Below are 20,591 nucleotides of genomic sequence, written 5' to 3'. Positions count from 1 at the left end.
ATATTTATATCCACACAAATGCACACACACACATGTATATTGTATGTGTAGAATAGGACTTAGCTGGAATGGGACCTACTGTACGTATGCCAATATCTTTGGTGGCTTAGTAGAAGAGCATTTCTTTTCTTCCTACCCAAGCATTGTACCAGGCCTATACAAAAGACATTTTGACGTTTGTGTCGGTGCTGCCTCTTGTTTCAGAAACCAGCTACAGGAATTCATTAATGATTTTACTAGTTTACATCACATTTACAGCATTTCTACCACAATTCTACCATTTTAGATATTTCTGACAGCATTCCAGGACTTGGACTGTCTATTACAAGACAGTTGACTCATATAGTTACCTTCTCTACCGCTCCTTCAATCCATGGCATGCTAAAAATTCTCTGCCTCTTTCACAGTTCCTTACATTTCGTCTCCTCAGTAATGAGGTTGACTTCTGTAATGAAGCACTCAGAATGAGGAGCTTCTTCATTGATGGAGGATAGCCTTCTCATTTTGTGGGCAGGGCCCTCAATCCAACCAGGACTAGATTCCATAACCACCACTCTAAGAGGAACCCCAATAATGAAAGCTACATCCTGCTGGTCCTCCCATACCACCCTATCACTCTTTCTCTCTCCTACAGGTCACTGAAGAAAATGTCCTAATTTTGCAGACTGGATCTTCCACAGGAGTCTTTTCCATTAACCATCCCTTGATCTCCTTCAGTCGACCACCTAACGTACACAGACATCTTATCTGTAGCTCACTCTACATAGGAGACCCACATTCCCCACCAGGCACTTTGAGCTTTAATAAGAGCTGCTTAAACCGATTTAGCGACAGTTAATAAAAAAAAATGATAATGACTCGGAGATTCAGGAGCAAGCCAAGTCAGGCAAAAATCAATACCAAAAACAAAATTGAATTGTCCCCAAAACTAGAGTGTGATCAAGAAAAAAAAATTAAAGTAAATGTTCAAAGCAACCCTAACCCTAAACCTAACCCTAATTAACCAGGAATAATAAAAAATAAGATTCTTTTTCACAAAGCAGTTAGGAGATTTATCTGTTAAGCGTGGATACTGAAGGACGAATTTGTACGATATTTATATCGTCTTCCGAGTGATGTCACAAACGAGCGCATCACTAAGAATTCTGGGAATGGTTTCTAAGTCAATGAATGAAGCACCATAACTTAAAATGGTGGCAAAAATGAAAACTGAACTTTTGATAGAAGTAATGTACACCAAAATTGACTTCAAATTTAGAAATCTTGGTATTCAAACTCTCCATATTCAAATTACAGTTTAATAATAGTGTAATAATAAAAGACACAAACAAATATACATAAATCATAACACTGCTGTGTGTAACTTGTCACCAACAATAGCCTTGCATCTGGTCCCTCTGACAAATTCAATATTAAACAGGAGGGCACTTGTCTGTTTAAAAATCTTACCTACTGCACATCTTGTAAGAAGTGACTAGCCATCTAGATCGGCAAAACAGGAAGACCACTAGTAGACCATTTCACATCCCTCGAACACAACCACACTGAACTCTCTGTTCATGTTCTTTCACAGGGCTTCAAAGACATTTTTCAAAGGAAAAAACAGAAGACGTTAAGCTCATTCTCAGTCTAGGATCACATCGTATTTCTCCAGGTCTTAATGACTGGCTAACTTTTTAATCTCTCCCTTCTGCCTCTGACCTCTTCACTTTTCATCTACCCAGACTTTGTTCCCTACACTTTAACTTACCTGCTCATCTCTTTGCTGTTACACACCTGATGAAGGCTCTAACAGCTGAAATGTTGTGTCTTTAACCTTCTCTCCTTTTTGGCATGCGAATAACCTTTAACCTTTTTTCTATGAATACATATACTCCTGTGGTGCATGGTAACTGAGTTCTAAAGTGCAAATTATTGTCTAATAGTAATGGAAAATGCATTATTATCATAACAACATCAACAACAACAAATATGACTTGAGGAAACTCAAATAAATCATTCATTGCAAAAGTCAGGTTAAGGTGTGAATTTTGTGAATAAATACAGTCAATGGTCCCGGCCTTAACTAACTGAGCTGTTTTCCAGACAGAAGGAGAACGGACAGAGAGATTTAAACAGGATAGCCAGGTATGCATGTTGGATTGTGGGTATCATTAAATGGCACAATCATCTATTAACATATGCTGAATGGAATCAAATAAAAAACAGTATTAAGATTCAAGTGATGTTGACCACATCATCTGTAAGAATAGAATGAACTCCAGACAATGTGGAGTTCATCAAAGGTGACACTACTAACACACACATCTCCACTTACTTGTAAGGATCAGTCCAACCTGCACAGCAGGAAGGAGGAGAGAACATACAACCTCCAAAGACTCAGGATGCTGGTTGGCATTCAAACCCATGACAACCATTAAGGCAGAAGTGCTAACTACTGCATCACTACTAACTTGGATGAGCAACGTTATAAATATTTACCTCAAATGAAAAAAATGTCTGTCTCACTTAAATATTGAGAGCTCTGTCATTCATTCATTTTACTTTTCATATTTGGCGTGACCCGTGTGGAAATGTGGGTGCTACTGTAGATTGCATATGTTGGCTTCTGGTAATCCTGACCTTTAAGGAGGCCATTGAGAAAATGGAGGAAAGGAATTCAAATGAAATGCGACAAAGTTAAAAATGATGAACTGAACTGCACCCGCCACATGTGGAAACAAGCTGGACGTTAAAAACTTGAGCCTTACTTCTTATCATAAAGAAGCATACAAATATTTCTCATAGATAGATAGATGGATAGATAGATAGGAAAGGCACTACCGTATATGATAGATAGATATTAAAAGCAATATATAATAAATAGATACGAAAGGCACAATTTGATAAATATATAGATATCAAAAGCACTATATGATACATAGATAGATAGATAGATAGATAGATAGATAGATAGATAGATAGATAGATAGATAGATAGATAGATAGATAGATAGATAGATAAGAAAGGCACTATATGATAAATAGATAGATAGATAGATAGATAGATAGATAGATAGATAGATAGATAGATAGATAGATAGATAGATAAGGAACGCACTATATGATAAATAAATCTAAGGGGAGAAGAGAGTGGTAAGACATCACCATCAATGGCAACCTACTTCACTTGGGGGTACAATTCCCCTGCTCACCGTGCCCCTGAGAATGCCTTTCCTGAAGTGGGCTGCTCTTCCATCAGCATACACACAGGAGGGGGAGTGACAGAGATGGACAAATGGATGGACAGCATCATCGTCAGATTGACACACAGCCATGATACGATATAGCTCCAGTCAGGTGAGCACATATATACTGTTGTCTTTAGTAGAACATTAAAAATATTTGATGAGAAATGGACATTCAGTCAAACAAATCTTGACAGTTGTTTTCATCTAGACCTTCCAAAATAAAATCAGGTTGAGATGTGAAGGTCTCTAAAGTCCTCCTCCCTACCGCATTATTTGGTTATTTATTCCATGTTTCTGTTTTTCTAGATAGATAGATAGATAGATAGATAGATAGATAGAAAAGGCACTATACAGTAAACAGATATATGTACATATAAACACACATGTTTAAATATATATGTACTTAACTATGTTCTTAAATACCAAAGGAGTTGAAAAAGACTAGAAAATTGTATGTAGTGCATACATAAAATCCATAAAAGAATTAGTATTCAGTGTTGCACTGCTACCCATTTGATGTTTACAAGAGGGCTAATTTGGTCCGTCTGGTTGGGAACCTCAGCTTGTTTTTACAGTTCCTGTAAAGACCGCTACTCTTTTTGCCTTACCTGACATTTATTAAAAAGACTTTTATACTATCTGTATGAGGCTGTTTTTCTTTCCGACCATTTCACATTTTCCACTGTTTGTAGTCAAGCCCGGTATGTTCCACCTGCTTCTCAGTGTGAGTGCATGTAAACGGCCAGGAGAAACTGAAAAATATAAGAACTGTGTATGCAGGGCATTATGGCTTAAAGTGAAATTGTTTATCCCTGCAAGGGGAAAACTAATGATGCAAGAGGAAGGCCCCATGGAATTTAAGTGATTCCAATCCCCCCCACTACAGTACACAATATGGCTTTGTGTATGTGGAAGCATTTATGAGAAGACCATTGTTAAAATAATTAAACAAAAGTGAAAAGAATAGCAGGCAAAATTGTGAATATTACCTTTCTTTTTTCAAAAATTTTAGTAATTTTGTGTTTTATCAGTATGTTGTAACTATCCGGCACTTTCTATTTCAGAATTTAGTGTCAAAGCAGGGAAAATTCTGTTCTGGAAGAAGTCCATCATCATCTATATGGTTTTTGATTGATTTGCCAAGACATTCATTGAGTGTATTTTACTTTACTGGTCATGCATCACTTCAAAGGTAAAACCACCAGCTTTAACTTTTTTTTTTGTAGTCTGCACCCAAGTGCAAGTGGCTGCAGGTTTGTGTTCCATTCGGCTTCATAATCAGTGTGCTGTTTTTCCTCTAATTGACCTCATTTAATTAGTTGCTCTTTTTTCTTTTCTCATATTCTTGTTAGCACCAACAATCATGCCTCGGTCGAAATCACTGAAACCACAGTTTTTCCCCCATTCTGGTGTTTGATGTGAATGTTAGCTGAAGTTCTTGGCCTGTCTGTGCAGGATTTGGTGCATTGCACAGCTGTCACAAGATTAGCTGATTAGATAAATGCATAGAGGAAATACAGAAGTAACAGCAGAGCAGGCTGTGTTTCCTTAGTAGGCTGTGCTGCTTTAATGCGGAAAGTGACATCCTCTAGATGTCCTACTACTCTGTGGTGGCCAGTGTGATTTCCTACGCTGTGGTGTGGCAGGCTGGTAACATCACTTCAAGAGAGGCCCACCGAATCAACAAGTTAATTAAAAGGACAGGCTCAGTTATGGGACACACTTTGGACTCACTGGAGGTCGTAGTGGACAAGAGAATGACAACAAAACTCAGTGCCAGTATAAACAATGCTGCACATCCTCTCTCTCACCTCAAGAAAGCCACTTCATGTGCCTGTACCCTAACCCTAACACTGGGGGAGGGAGCATACCCAGAGCATTACTTCCCCTGAAGCACTAGGTGGCAGGCCCCCTGGGTTGCAGTGGTGCCTTGGACTCCCACAGGGCTCCATGGAAGCTGGAGTTTGATGCAGTCCTTTTGGGTTCTGTTGGCACTGCCAGAGGGTGCTGCATCTGCTGCTGAGCCCTTAAGTGCAGTTCTTCCACCACACCCGTGCTTCCAGAAATGCAGAAATACCAATGAGCACCTGGAGCACTTCTGAGCCAGCAGCCACTACTCCTGGAGCCAGAGTCAGGTGAGAGAAGACAAAGCTTGCCAGGAGGAGTGGAGGAGGAAAGAAAGAAGAAGAGTATTCTGTTTTTGTTGTGCTGAACTGTGTTGTGCTTGTGGGAAACGGGGGAAAGCGTTTCCCACGAGGGAAAAAGAAAAAAATAAAAAAACGTGTGTGCCTTGAACTTGTGTCCCACACCTGTTTGTGTTGGGATTGGGAGGCGGTGTGCCCCCTGGTGGTCCACATCCTATTCCAGATGTTGTAAGTCACCTTGGATAACATAAAATAAATAAACAATATGAAGTTTTCAAAGAGATTAAAAGAAGACTGGAAAGAAATCTCACAAAATACTGTATAACATGCCTTTCAAACCAAATTCTCAGTTCAACTCCTTTTACCTTAGTTGTATCTCCTTTTTGTCTAAAGCTACTGTATGTCTCCTAAGGAATTAAAAACAAAACATCTGTGACAAAGCAAATTCTTAAATGAAACATAAATGAGAACATCTTGTCTCATGAGTGATAAAAGATCACCCTTTGAGCAATACAGGATTTCTCCCACAAGCGTCAGGTCTGATCACAGCAATGAGTTACGCTTGGGTTGAAGCAGCCTGATGTTTATAATACAGTGGAGAGAAATGTTACTAAGGTCACTAATTCTGTTTTTATATTGGAAAAGATTTCTCTTTCGTTTTAAGCACTGGTCAAAATGAGCAATATTTTAAAAATATGTATAGAGCATAACAGAACCTAGTTATGAATATTATTAATGTTGCAATGTCATCGCTTTGTTTTAATTTATTAGATAATATTTTCTTTAAAGAAGAGAACGTCACAACAAGCACATTTGAATGTAGAACGGCTGAGACTTCTTCCTAGTGGAGGACTATCATTTATCAAGTGGCTAAAGCGCAGGGGAGTACACATTTCACAATTCTTGGGTTACACTTTTGAAACGATTTATCACAATGCTTTCATATTCATGTAACTTAATCAAGTAAAACTACAGGAAGTCTGCTTAGATGCTTTTCATCATATTGTCAAATAGTACAGCGGCCATAATGTCATTTGCTTTGTCTTCTTTGGCAGAACCTGACATACATCATCAAATATAATAACTAGACGTTGGTGGCACATACACAGGCTGTCAAGCTATCATGACCATACTCGGTATGTACAATGGCTACTGCTACTACTGATTCTTTAATTTTTCTTTGAGATACAGAATCATGTCTTTCATTGTTATTCTGATTTTTTTCTTTTTCTATTGAGTGCGTTAACGAGTGCTTTAGTAATCTGGTTATTCACCTAGACCTAGTTTCTAAGATGACATGTAAACCAGGATATGGGTCTCTGAGAAACTCGATCAACATACTGTGACGTGTGAGTCCCTGTCTTGCACCCCAAAAACATGAGGCTGAGTCACAGTACTTTAGCAACACCAGCTTTATTTAGATTGAAACAGGAACAGCACGGTTATTTATTGTAGCAGGTTCTACCACTCTCCTATACACAGACACAGCAGTCAGGCAGGGTTTTGACCAGGTTAGTGGCCAAGTAATCCTGTTCCCTGCAGTTATAATGTTGCTTGCATCACCCATCAGCGACAGGCATGAATATCACAATCTCGATTGGCTTGTAGTTGTTTCCACGGTGCTGTGCTGCAAACATGTGGTTGCCTCGTCAATGGACAAGCAGCCCTCCACAGACGTGGCAGTTGCACTTCGGCATGTCGTTCTGTTGGGTAGGAGGGGGTTCCTAACAGAGTTCAAAAACCTCACAACATGTAAATTTTTCTGCAAGTAACCAGTTATTGTGAGATAGTAGATGCTATACAACCATCGAGAGGTTCAGCTACAATGATATTTAAGAGAGGCAAACATGAGTGAATAATGGAGAGATAACAACGCACCAGTGATCTTTCCCCTTTCTATCTCGATCTCTCTTCATCTCACTCTGAGAACCCTTTTTAAACCCAGTGAGTGCAGCTATGCCAAACGATCGGTGGAACCTCAATGAGGGACAGCTGTGCCAGCTTCCTTAAAGCGAACACTTTATGTACAACTAGCAGAATACCCGCACTTCGCAGCGGAGAATTTTAAAAGTAACATAACATGATTGTTAATGTAATTGTTTTGTCATTGATATGAGTGTTGTTGTCATATCTATCTATCTATCTATCTATATATATATATATATATAAATCTCTATATCTACCTTACCTTAAGGTCACCTTCCTTTGCGATGTCATTTTCCCAGCATTATACTAAGTTTTTAATGCCAAATTACTACTCCTCCCACCTTCATCGTTTCCAACGAAAATAGGAAAGTGCGGAAATTTTTTGAACGTCCCTTGTAGATGGGAAATTCTTTTAGAGTCTTACACTCCGGCTATTTCTGGAGGGGCCAGGAAATCATCGCCTGACCTTTCAGACTACCTTCCAACACACAGATCCTCTAATGGACATCAAGGTTGGCAACAAGACAATGGGGAACATGCAATTCTTCCTCTACCTCAGTAGCATGATATTTAGCGATGCTTCTGTGACTGAGGAGATTGAGGCCTCCGACAAAACCTCTTCTGCATATAGCTGCATGCAAGTGTAACCAAAATCACCGGATGGTTGCTGAAAGGATCCTGATCTCAGGGTGGCCCTAAGAAAAGCTGGAAGGACTACCTGGAGTCCAAATTTCAATTCCTGCTCCATTCCACAGAGGCAGTTTGATTGACACTTGATGGAGATTGTGCACATTGGAGATGGACCATAATTGAAGGTGTTCATCACTTCTAACAATAGTGGACCCATCATCAAGAGGAGAAGTGAGAGATAAGACATCACCATCAATGGCATCCTACTTCACCTGCCCATCGTGACCCTGAGTCTGCCTTTCTTGAATTGGTTTGTTCTCCCATCAGATTACACATAGACAGGGGGAGTGACAGAGATGGACAAATGGATGGACAGCATCATCGTCAGGTCGACAGTCAGCCCATGATACAATATTGGTTTAGTCAGGTGAGCACATATACACTTTTGTCTTTAGTAGATCAATAAAATGAGAAAAGGACATTCAGTCAAACAAATCTTGACAGTCGTTTTCACCTAGATCATCCAAAATAAAATCAGGTTGAGATGTGAAGGTATCTAAAGTCCTTCTCCCTACCGCATTACTTGGTTGTTTATTCCATGTGTCTGTTTTTTAGATAGATAGATAGATAGATAGATAGATAGATAGATAGATAGATAGATAGATAGATAGATAGATAGATAGATAAGGAAGGCACTATATACACAACACCTCTTTATTCAGAGCTGGGGAGTCATTTTTTCCTCACTCCCCAGAGCACAGCACAGTACAGCACCAAGGTATATGAGACACAGTCCATTCCTTCTCCTTTGAGTCACTCTCAGTCCTTCTGCCTCCACGCTCTCTCTGGCAAGCTTCATCTTCCTCCTTCCAACTCTGGTTCCCAGAATGGAGCGAGTCGGCTCCTTTTGGTAGCTCCTGGGAGTGCTCCCAGTGGCTCATCAGCATTACCAGGAATCACTGTCAGGTGTCGTGTAAGCCCAGTGTAAAGCTCTGCAGCTCCCCCTGGCGGCCCCCACGGGAACCAACAGTGATGCACCAAACTCCAACTCCCAATGTGCACTGTGGGAATCTGTGGTGCCATAGCTGCCCAGGAGTGCTACCCTCTAGTGTAGCCCTATGGATTCTCTCTACAACAGTCCTTCCATCCCGGCTGGGTAATGGCCACGGCTGCCCATAACAATAGAGAGATAGATAGATAGATAGATAGATAGATAGATAGATAGATAGATAGATAGATAGATAGATAGATAGAACTTTATTTTGTCTACTCTCTTTATAGCTGGGACTATATTTCTGATCAGACAACAGGAAAGAAGCCTTTTGTTTTTGACAAAGCATATAAAGAAAAACATCAAGCTTTGGACATTTGTAAATTAATGTATCTTAACCTCAAAGCAAATTAAACAAATTGTTGTATGGATCTAACACATCTTATTTAACAGTTATCTAGCGTAAACCCTTATCAATGAACACAATTAAACTGAGGCAATACATCCAAACAAAAGGCGACAGAGCAACAGAAGGACTATTGATCTCATTGTGGCACAGTTCCTTTAACATTTTGACCTTTCCACCATGAATTGATTTTTTTTTTGTTTGTCTGAGCATTAATTGCTACAAATAAGAAAGAATAGCAGGCTGCAGGCTTTATTTTGTCTGTAGTGTATATAACAGTCTATACACCCAACATTATTATAGCCCGCTGTACTATAAGAGACTTTGAAATATCTAAAATTGTTTCATTTAACACCTTGACTGCTGGACCACTTATTACCAGGATGCTACAGTGTAGGTCTTTGCATATATGATAAATAATACACTTAAGCAAAACTTGATAAAAATGGAAAGAAATGTATCAGAAAGCAACGGTTTTATTATCAATAGTAATTAAATCGAAATGTAAAGAAACTGTTAATTACTTTACACAACTAAAAGTGTCCATTTGAATGAGAATTCCTGAAGCATGGCAACTCGCAAAGTGCAAGCGTTTCTTTGCACTGTTGTTGCTTTGTTACCCTCTTTTAAGGGTTCTGAATTATATATTATATTATTATGCTTGTTTGCTGCTGACTGCCCTTTTAGGCAAATCCATTTATTTCTTTTTGCTTGTTAAAGCTCATCCCAGTATTTATCTATTTTTTATTTAATAAATCTTCAATTTATAAATATTGTTTGTTTGCCCTTTATAATACAAGCCAAGGGTTTATGGTCATCCCTCCTCTTCTGGGCCCCTTTGTTATATTTTTATTTGTCCTGCCAGCTGAAGTCAATAACCAGTTCCTTGGTTTTGCAGATGTTAAGCTGCAGACAATTCTTTCTGCCCTACGAAACAAAGTTCTCCACCTGACTCCTCTCTTCTTTCTCATACCTCTTATCAATAATGCCACATAAGTGCAAAATCATCTAGGTGCCCCATCAAATCTTATATCACAGATCTAGTTGATTTAAAACTCTGCTGCAAGCTTCCTTACATGAACCAGCAACAGCAAACACATCACTCCCATCCTGCTTCGCCTCCACTGGCTCCCTGTGTCTTACTGGATTAAACATTAAATTCTGTTAATAACCTGCAGAGCTTTAAAGGGCCTCACTCTGGACTACATCAGCGACCGTCTCCATCACTAGGCTCCTGTTCACCCATTAAGGTCATCTGATTCTGGCAGTCTTGTTGTGCCCCACGCTAACTTGAAACCTATGGGTGACAGGGCAGTCAGCTCTAAACCACCCAGACTTTGAAATAACCTCCCAAAACTAATGAGATCAGCTGACTCCATTCATTCTTTTAAAAGAAAAACAACTTAAAACTCATCTGTTCAGGAAGGCATCTGATTTAACCTGACATTCTGACCCTTCATTCACTTTACCTCTCTGTCCAGATGCTCAGGATAATTTGTGTGTGTGTGTGTGTGTGTGTGCGCGTGTTATGTCACAAATTAGGTTATTTGTTCAGGCTTTTCTTTTTGTATTGAATTTAGTATTTTACTCTGGTTTTGTCCTCTTTATTCAATTTATTGCTTTGCATATCCTATCTGTTTTAGTGTTCTATACAGAAAACATTTGTATCCAATGTTATATACATCCTGTTGTTCTTTCTGTGCCTTTGTGAAGTGCTTTGAGCATGGGAAAGGTGTTATATAAATAAAATGTATGATTATTATTATTATTGTTAATAATAAAAAAATGATTATTGAAATTATTATTTTTATTATTTTTATAGTTTGAGAATTTCTGCAAGTGACACGACCTGCTGTTATATATTTAAAGTCAGAGGTGTACAGAGTGTAGAAAAAAGGAGACAGGACTGTTCCTTGTGATGCTCCAGTGGTGCACATATCTACACCAGAGACACCGTCCTTGAGCCTCACAAACTGTGGTCGTCCCGACTGATAGATAGATAGATAGATAGATAGATAGATAGGAAATGCACTAGATAGATAGATAGATAGATAGATAGATAGATAGATAGATAGATAGATAGATAGATAGATAGATAGATAGATAGATAGATAGATAGATAGATAGGAAATGCACTAGATAGATAGATAGATAGATAGACCATTTATATAAATATAGATAGATAGATAGATAGATAGATGCCCAGTCTCATGGCCTTGGAACCCCTGCAGATTTTTTTTTTCTCCAGTCATCCAGGCCTTTTTTTCTGTTCTCCTGGCCATCAGTACTTAACTTTATTCTTTGTTATTTAGTACTGTCTAATCTTAATTTTATTTAATTTAATCTATATTTTATATATATATATATATATATATATATATATATATATATATATATATATATATATATATTAAACCTTTCTTTCTTCATGTTGTAAAACACTTTGAACTTTTGATAGATAGATAGATAGATATGAAAGGCACAATTTGATAGATATGAATGGAACTATATAATAGATAGATAGATATGAGAGGCACTATATAAGAGATAGATAGATAGATAGATAGATAGATAGATAGATAGATAGATAGATAGATAGATATGAGAGGCACTATATAAGAGATAGATAGATAGATAGATAGATAGATAGATAGATAGATAGATAGATAGATAGATAGATAGATAGAATATTGGAAACAGTGTGATTTCAAGACCCCTTGCTCCCTGATCTGTGTATGATATCTTTGTAAATCATTTTTTTGTTGTTTTCTGCAGAGCTTGTTTTGATTGATACGATGGATTCAGAAAGTATTCGGACTCCTTCCATTTCTGCACTATTTATTGTGTTATACCTTTAATTTTAAATTGATGCATTTTCTGTTTTTTCTTTTTCCATTTGAATTTTAATCAATTTGCTTACACATCTTCACTTTATTATTAGGGATAATTAAGTGTAGACTGATGGGCAATTTAATCCATTTAAAATGAAGTCTATAAATTGTGCATAAAGTGAAGGGGTCTGACTACTTTATGATTCGAAGAGCTCATATGTGAGGACCAAAGGAACACAGCTTACCGGCACAGTCGGTGGATTCATCCAGTACTCGATGACAGTGATGTTACTAAGAAGCCTCACTGGACTGCTGTTGTTATAAATGCAGGTTGGTGTACACCTGGCCCCTAAAATAAAAGATGACAAAAAGAATTATTTAACAACAGTTAATACAGTGTAATCTTTACACCTAAATGATTGTTTAATGTTAGCTGCATTATGTGAAATAAACCTATAAATAGCTATTCATTAAACAGCCTGCTCTCCTTTCTGATCATCAGCAAGATGGCATCATTGTCATACAGACAGACACACTGCCATGTCCTAAATAAAAAAGATGCACGTACCAATGCCATATCCCTCGTTGCACTCAAGTTTGATGTTTCTGTTCAAGTCGTGTGGCGATAAACACTTTTCTTTTATATTCTTGCAGACATGGAAGGAACCAGTCCAGTTACCATCCTTCCTGCACCGGATCTCATTATTCGGACCCTGAATGTATTACAAAAATAATATGTAATTATATAAACAGTTATAATCAAGGGAAACAAAGAAACAATGTATTTATAACTTTTTCTCAACATTTTATTTTTCATGCGGTGGGTTGGTGCCCTGCCTGGGATTGGTTCCTGCCTTGTGCCCTGTGTTGGCTGGGATTGGCTCCAGCAGACCCCCGTGACCCTGTGTTCGGATTCAACGGGTTGGAAAATGGATGGATGAATCTTATTTTTAATTTTTTTGCTATAACTTTTATTTGTGGTAATCAGAAACAATTAAAAAACTCACTGTTAAAGCTTCATAATGGAACACCCATGTTTAAAAAATGCATTTTCTCATGCTGACCGAGTCAAGGACAGAAGGAAACACCATACAGTATACTAATCAATTTATTTTCTGAAGTTGCTTTTTTTTATTGTCAAATTTTGCACTAGCAACCAGTCAGCTAATAGACGCTCAACACTCTGTAATGCATTAACACTTTGAAGCCTCCATTAGAGCAAACATGCGCCACTCTAGCATGTGGAAAGAAACCTGAAGAAAGCCTACACGGGATGAAGAGAATCCATACAGAGAGAGCGTGAGATTGAGAGTGACCAAGTCTTCTGTGACACATCAGCACTAAACAAAGTGCCACCAGGGTGCCTGAAGAATGGAATCCATGTTGGTAGGAAGACACAGAAGACCTTGCTTGAAACAAAAAAGGCTACGCCATAATAATAATGCAACGTGAGCCAATGTTTGGCAAACGCAGAAAAAAAAAATCCAAATATATACTTTTCAATCTGCTCTTCCAAGAAAAACAAAACAGAAGATAAAATAGAAAAAGAACAAAACACGGGCAGCTCTACCCTTACTTTTATTAACTTCCCTTCACTCTAAATGCAGGGTCATCCTCTCCCTTAAAGGGATCCTCCAACCAAAAATTATGATGATTTTTTTTTTTAACTAGATGGGCTGTGCGCTCTACTCACTTTGCTCTTCGCATCTCTGCCGCTCGCGTTGTGAGGGGGGGGCTGAACGCACGCTAAAGACGGATCAGCTGCTACCTTGCTGCATGTTCTGCATGATGCACCGCGCGTCGATCATTTAAAAGCCTGTACAGCAGCTGTCCTTTTGTCTCACGTCCTTGTCTCGTTTGATGTTAAAGTGTCTCCGAGAAATTGTTTGTAAGTAGGGCGTGACGTGCAAGTAGTGTCTCTCCGAGATGATCACATCTCGACCCAAGATTTTTTTATATAATAGATAGATGTGTCTGTAGTGATGAGCAATAAAAATATTTAATCTCATCTTTTCATGCACAATGCAGAGCAACAATGTATGATATAATAAAAGCCAATAGTGACCAATGCTATTTTTAATATATATAAATGATATGAACAGGAATATAAATAACAAGCTGGTTAAATTTGCAGATGATGCCAAGTTAGGTGAATTGGAAGATAATCTCAGATCTGTTGAATCATCACAGAGGGACTTGAACAGTATACAGGGTTGGGCAGATTTGTGGCAGATGAAATTTAATGTCAGTAAAATGTAAAATATTACACATAGGAAGTAAAAATGTGAGGTTTGAATACACAATGGGTGGTCTGAAAACCGAAAGTTCACCACTGAGAAAAATTTAGGAGTCGCAGTGGACTTGACCGTATTAAGTGCCAGACAGTGTTCAGAAGCCATTTAGAAAGCTAACAGGATGTCAGGTTATATAGCGTCTTGACATGTGGATTACAAGTCACAGGAAGGTCTTCTCAAGCTTTATAACACACTGGTGAGGCCTCATCAGGAGTACTGGGTGCAGTTTTGGTGTCCGGGCTATAAAAGGACAAAGCAGCAATAGAACAAGTCCAGAGAAGATCACCTAGGCTGACTCCAGGGCTACGGGGGACGAGTTATGAGGAAAGAATTGAAGAGATGAGCCTTTACAGTTTAACACTAGAATCCCTGAAGCCTATGAAAAATCATCATAATCCCGGGCCACCTTAAAATAGAAATATTAAAACAGTTGAGCCTTTACAGTTTAAGCAAAATAAGATGAAGAGGAGGCCTGGCTGAAGTGTTTAAAATAATGAAGGGAATTAGACCAGTGGATCAAGACGGTGACATTAAAATGAGTTCATCAAGAAGATGAGGGCACAGTTGGAAACTTGCTGAGGGTAAGTTCTGCATAAACATTAGGAACTTTTTCTTAACACAGAGAACCACAGACACTTGGAATAAATGACCAAGTAGTGTGGTAGACAGTAGGACTTAATGGACCTTCAAAACTCAACTCGATGTTATTTTAGAAGAACTAAGTGGATAGGACTGGAGAACTTTGTTGGGCTGACTGGTCTGTTCTCACCAGGACTGCTCTAGTGTTCTGATGCAGTACACTGGCAAATTATGTGAAAAATGACAATTGGAAAAAAGAAAAAAAAAAAATCTCATGTTGCATAATCCATATGTCAGTTATCCAGGCATATGCTCAAAACACGCATAACACATGCTTTTTGCTAAAATATCATTAAAGAGTTATTTCTGAAATGATCAGTGTGAATATAAACAGGAAATGTAAACCCTCATGGGAAAGTCTTTTTAACTCTTTCAGGGTGGATGTTGACTTTTGTCGAAATTCGGGGTAGGGGACGGTAATCAGCTGTAAACTGTGACAAAACTCGCTGTTATGTTTTAGTTTGACTCTCTTTGCTAGAAGGTCAGTGATTTGACCTCGATTCCCTGCGTGTACTGGAGTAGCGAAGAGCAAAGCACCTTTAAAATGGCATCGACATCTAGCAACAGACCACAGTGAATGAACAAAGCAAAATTATCTCATCATTGAATCAGACTTCTCAGATTCCAAATATGATGCAAGTGATCAGGAATTGGAGATCGAAAACGGAAGTGAGGTACCAACATCAGCTGATCGTGGAGCTGAACATGTTCATGCAGCTGATGTGCCTACAGCAACGTTCGCCTAGGAGGAACACCAGTTACGATGACACAAGGTGCAAACCAGATGCCGTCACATTGTGACTGCCACCGCTGGCCCCAAGCAGCCACTGCTGCCAGAAACCATGAACAGGCACTGACAGCAAATACAGCATGCACAACAAGAGGCGTTTAATGTTTATTTACTGTATGTATGAAACAATTGCCTTTTGTGCTTTTCAGAAAAGTGAGCTTTTGGAAAAAAAAATTCAGCCCTTAAAGAGTTAAAATGAAGAGTGGACTCTTGACCAATAAATGAAGGAGAGAGGTGATTCTTCGATTTAACCAGTCGGATCAGAGCTACTGATTAGCTGTGCATGTTCCATCTCCATTTATTAGTAATTTGTATAGTGGGAAAAGCCACCAGAGATACCCAAGAATGGAAGGATTCATTCATTAGACTGGCCAGCAGAAACTTCTATCATTCTGTAGAATGGTCATGAACAGGCTGGTTGCCAGTTGGCCAAGGTCCCCCGGAGCTATGACTGCATCTTATTTTGTCTTTTGACTTCTTGTTAGAACACCCAGTGGACCCACCAGAGGTATATTCTCTTCAGGAATGCCACTTATTGAAGTTTAAGTTTTCCTCCACCCAGTTTTCAACTGGCTTTATCACAATAATAATAATAATATTAATGGACATAAATTAGAGTCCTTTCACATCATTCATTAATGCTGTCTGCATGTGTGTTATGTAATTCGTAATATTTGTAAAGTTTATAATTTGTATTTTGCTCGTGAACTTGTTGCCTAGGCAAGCTCTTAATTAAGAGAGCTGTACAAAAGCTATCCATCCATCCATTCTCAAACCCGCTGAATCCGAATACTGGGTCACGGGGGTCTGCTGGAGCCAAACCCAGCCAACACAGGGCACAAGGCAGGAACCAATCCTGGGCAGGGTGCCAGCCCACCGCAGATACAAAAACTAGAAAATCTAAATTTTACAACAAGTATGACGACACTAAGACAGTCAGCCCAACAAGCGCATCCATCCTGTTACCCTAAATGGCATCCTCAACATGAAGTTATTTTGAACTGAATTGGATGTTCAGTTTAACTTTAATGTGCTTGGTCTGACATTAGTTGTGGAGCAGCACATTGTGTAATGTTCCTTCAGCTTCTGCTGAACAGTTAATGTCGGTAGGCTGAGCTACACACCTCTGTCACAGTCCTGAATCTAATGGAATTAACCTCATTAGAATAATAATACAATCTATTCATATAGATGCTCAACCTCATTATGGCTATGAAAACTGGAGAGATAAATTCAATACAGCTTTCATCAATTCTTTTCTTTTTTTTATATATATTTCATTTTTCATTGATTTTTTTTTTCCGTTTCCTTTACATTCACTGGGTGGTGCAGTGGTAGCGCTGCTGCCTCGTAGTAAGGAGACCAGGGTCTGTGTCTTGGGTCTTCTCTATGTTGTAGCAGTGCTACCATTGGTTAGAACTGCATCTCCCAGCAGTCCTTGCAGGGATGTTGGGGGCAAAGGTGGCCAGAGGGGTTCAAAAGGAGGGCAGGGGACGAAGAGGAGAAAAAGTTTTGTTCTTGTTTGTTTGGTGCTTGTTAAAACTGTTGAACTGCCTGTCGTTTTCCTGCTTTACATCTTCGTGTCCTGGATTGTGTTGTTTGTTGGGGTCTGGAATCATTTGTCTACCTGTTTACTGTTACTGAGGACGTTGTCTGGATTCATTGGCTTTCACGGAAGAAGGAGCGCTCCTGAACCATTCATCGGTCATCATACTTCAGCAATTACCGGTAGGACTGTGTTTTTCCATTTCCCGCGCTTCATACAAATCACTGGACATAACTTCACCGCTGATCATTTCATACATGGACTTTACTGCGTGTTTGTCGTGTTTCTGTTAATTGTAATATCACCGAAGGGATCAGGGGTGGTATTATTGTTTTCATTGAGTTAATTTAATTTCATTCTACTTTTTTTCGTTTAAGTTCCCAGTGCGTTTTCTTTGTCTCTGTAGTGTGTGGGTGTGTGTCGTGCCAAGGCTGGGGTTGTCCCTGGTAATCCTCATATAAAATAAATAAATCACCGTCTTCCACGACGGTGTGAATCTTAGCGGCTTCTGACAGCTACAATGTGGAGTTTGCATGTTCTTCTTGTGTCTGTGTGGATTCCCTCCAGGTGTTCCAGTTTCCTCCCACAGTCCAAAGACATGCAGGTTATGTGGATCGGTGACACTAAATTTTCTTGTGTATGTGTCCTGTACGGGGTTTGTTCCTGCCTTGTGCTTTATCCTAGTTGGCTCCAGGAACCCCCCCATAAACACATAGTTCAGGATTTACTGCATTAGAAAAATGTAAACCAATCTTCGTGATGGAAGAGGGCTGCCGGCAGAGCAGTGCCGGGTCTGTAGAAGGCGAAATAGTCTGGCGCATAAAATGACTGACTGACATTTCATTTTCCATTTCTAATATTTTCAATAATTAATTATTTGTTTCAACTGACTGACTGTCCATGCCAGTAAATGGAATCTATCACACAAAACATATCTTATGCACTGTTTTCCACATGGTCAGATTTTATGAACTGCAAGTGTACATTTGAATCAATCAGTTGGTTTGAGACTATGTAGCATCCTTAATAACTGGGTCATTTTTATATAACACATTCTAAACAAAACACTGAAAGTGAAAATGTATCCAATTGCTTACAGTTCGATTTCCTTGTTTATCACAGTTTATCCGGCAGACGCTATCGAAATAAAATTCCTTGGTACATTGATACATTCCGTGGAACATGTCGGGAGGAGGGTCACAGGTCACAGGCACGCAGTCACCGGTCTGCCACGTCCCATCTTCAGTACATTGGATTTTAAAGGCTCTCCTGTGTAATAAAAATATATAAATATTTAGAATTTTATTTCAGTGTACTTCAGGTACTATTTTGAATTCTAAAAATGTATCATATGGTCAGGTTAGGTCAGGTTGGGGAGCATGCAATGGTACAACGCATTGTCGCACCTACCACACAACAAATCAGCTCAGGATCCCGGTTGGCAACCCCCCAGGCAGACACGCAGTCCAGTCCCACTCTCCGGAAATGACCATCTATCTGCTGCAGCCAAGTGTTATGTGGGCATCCCCTTGGCCTGTTCCAGTGTCCTGAGTCCTCAATAATGATGATCCCATGAGCTGGATCACCCTCGAGGAATCATGGAATATGGCCGTAGTGCTGTAACTGACGTTCCTTCACAATGCAGGTAATGTGCCTCATTTGGGACTCTACAAGCAACTGCTCATTCGACACAAAGTCAAACCAACAGTACCCAAGGATTCTCTGAAGAGACACAGTACCAAAGGAGTCCAGTCTTTGTCTCAAGTCACTGGATAGCATCCATGTCTCGCAACCATATAGCAAGAGAGGAAGTACCAGGACTCTAAAAACTTGTACCTTTGTCCTTTTGCATAGATAGCTCCACACACACCTTTCCAATGACCTCATGACACCCCATACTCTCCCAATCCGTCTACTGACTTCATAGGAAGAGTCACCAGAGACATGAATGTCACTGCCAAGGCAAGTAAACCTCTCAAAAAGGTTGACACTCTCTCCGCAAACAGACACACTGCTGATGGCTAAGAGGTCATTAAAGGCCTGATGTTGTTTATTTATCCAGGACATTCACAAGCCCAGACACTCAGACTCCTCACTCAGTCTCTCGAGCACCCCAATCAGAGCCTCCATTGACTCCACGAAGATCACAGCATCATCAGCATCTCTTCACCAACAGATGACCCACAGCCGCTGGACCCCATGACTTTGCCCAACACCCAGTCCATACAAGCATTGTAGGAGCAGAACACCCCCCCGATGAACCCCAGAATTTGGAAACTTGGAAAAACAAAGAGGTTCTCCACATATTATCAGTGTTTATTATAATTGACAGATTTTTCCTTTAATATACAGTACAATGGAAGAGAAACCATGTAATGATGTATGATAGATGTAGCCCACAAAGCCCTTATATTAATTGAAGATGCGGGTATAATTTAAAAAAAAAATATATATATATATATACTGTATATATATACAGTTGTGCTTGAAAGTTTGTGAACCCTTTAGAATTTTCTGTATTTCTGCATAAATATAACCTAAAACATCATCAGATTTTCACTCAAGTCCTAAAAGTAGATAAAGAGAAACCAGTTAAACAAATGAGACAAAAATATTATACTTGGTCATTTATTAATTAAGGAAAGTGATTGAATATTACATATTTGTGAGTGGCAAAAGTATGTGAACCTTTGCTTTCAGTATCTGGTGTGATCCCCCTTTTGCAGCAGTAACTGCAACTAAACGTTTCCGGTAACTTTTGCTCATTCCTGCACACCGACTTGGAGGAATTTGAGCCCATTCCTCCGTACAGAACAGCTTCTACTCTGGGATGTTGGTGGGTTTCCTCACATTAACTGCTCACTTCAGGTCCTGCCACAATATTTTGATTGGATTGAGGTCAGAACTTTGACTTGGCCATTCCAAAACATGAACTTTATTCTTCTTTGACTATTCTTTGGTAGAACGACTTGTGTGCTTAGGGTCGTTGTCTTGCTGCATGACCCACCTTCTCTTGAGATTCAATTCATGGACAGATGTCTTGACATTTTCCTTTAGAATTCTCTGATATAATTCAGAATTCATTGTTCCATCAATGAAGGCAAGCCATCCTGGCCCAGATGCAGCAAAACAGGCCCAAACCATGATACTACCAACACCATGTT

General features: G+C 39.2%; 1 protein-coding gene across 1 annotated transcript in view; it reads right to left on the bottom strand.

The window, feature by feature from the left end:
* Positions 1-20,591, bottom strand: part of pappaa (pregnancy-associated plasma protein A, pappalysin 1a) — a 722,863-nt gene that overhangs the window by 92,321 nt on the left and 609,951 nt on the right. The window contains exons 17-19 of the mRNA XM_039762740.1: positions 18,525-18,696; positions 12,727-12,871; positions 12,404-12,507 (exon numbers count right to left, since the gene is read on the bottom strand). Of these exons, the coding sequence (XP_039618674.1) occupies positions 12,404-12,507; positions 12,727-12,871; positions 18,525-18,696 (421 nt within the window). The remainder of the gene's footprint in view (positions 1-12,403; positions 12,508-12,726; positions 12,872-18,524; positions 18,697-20,591) is intronic.

Source organism: Polypterus senegalus, chromosome 9 (genome assembly GCF_016835505.1).
Source record: "Polypterus senegalus isolate Bchr_013 chromosome 9, ASM1683550v1, whole genome shotgun sequence".
Lineage (NCBI taxonomy): Eukaryota > Metazoa > Chordata > Cladistia > Polypteriformes > Polypteridae > Polypterus > Polypterus senegalus.
Note: the sequence above shows the minus strand (reverse complement) of the source record. Positions and strands in the feature narration are given on the sequence as shown.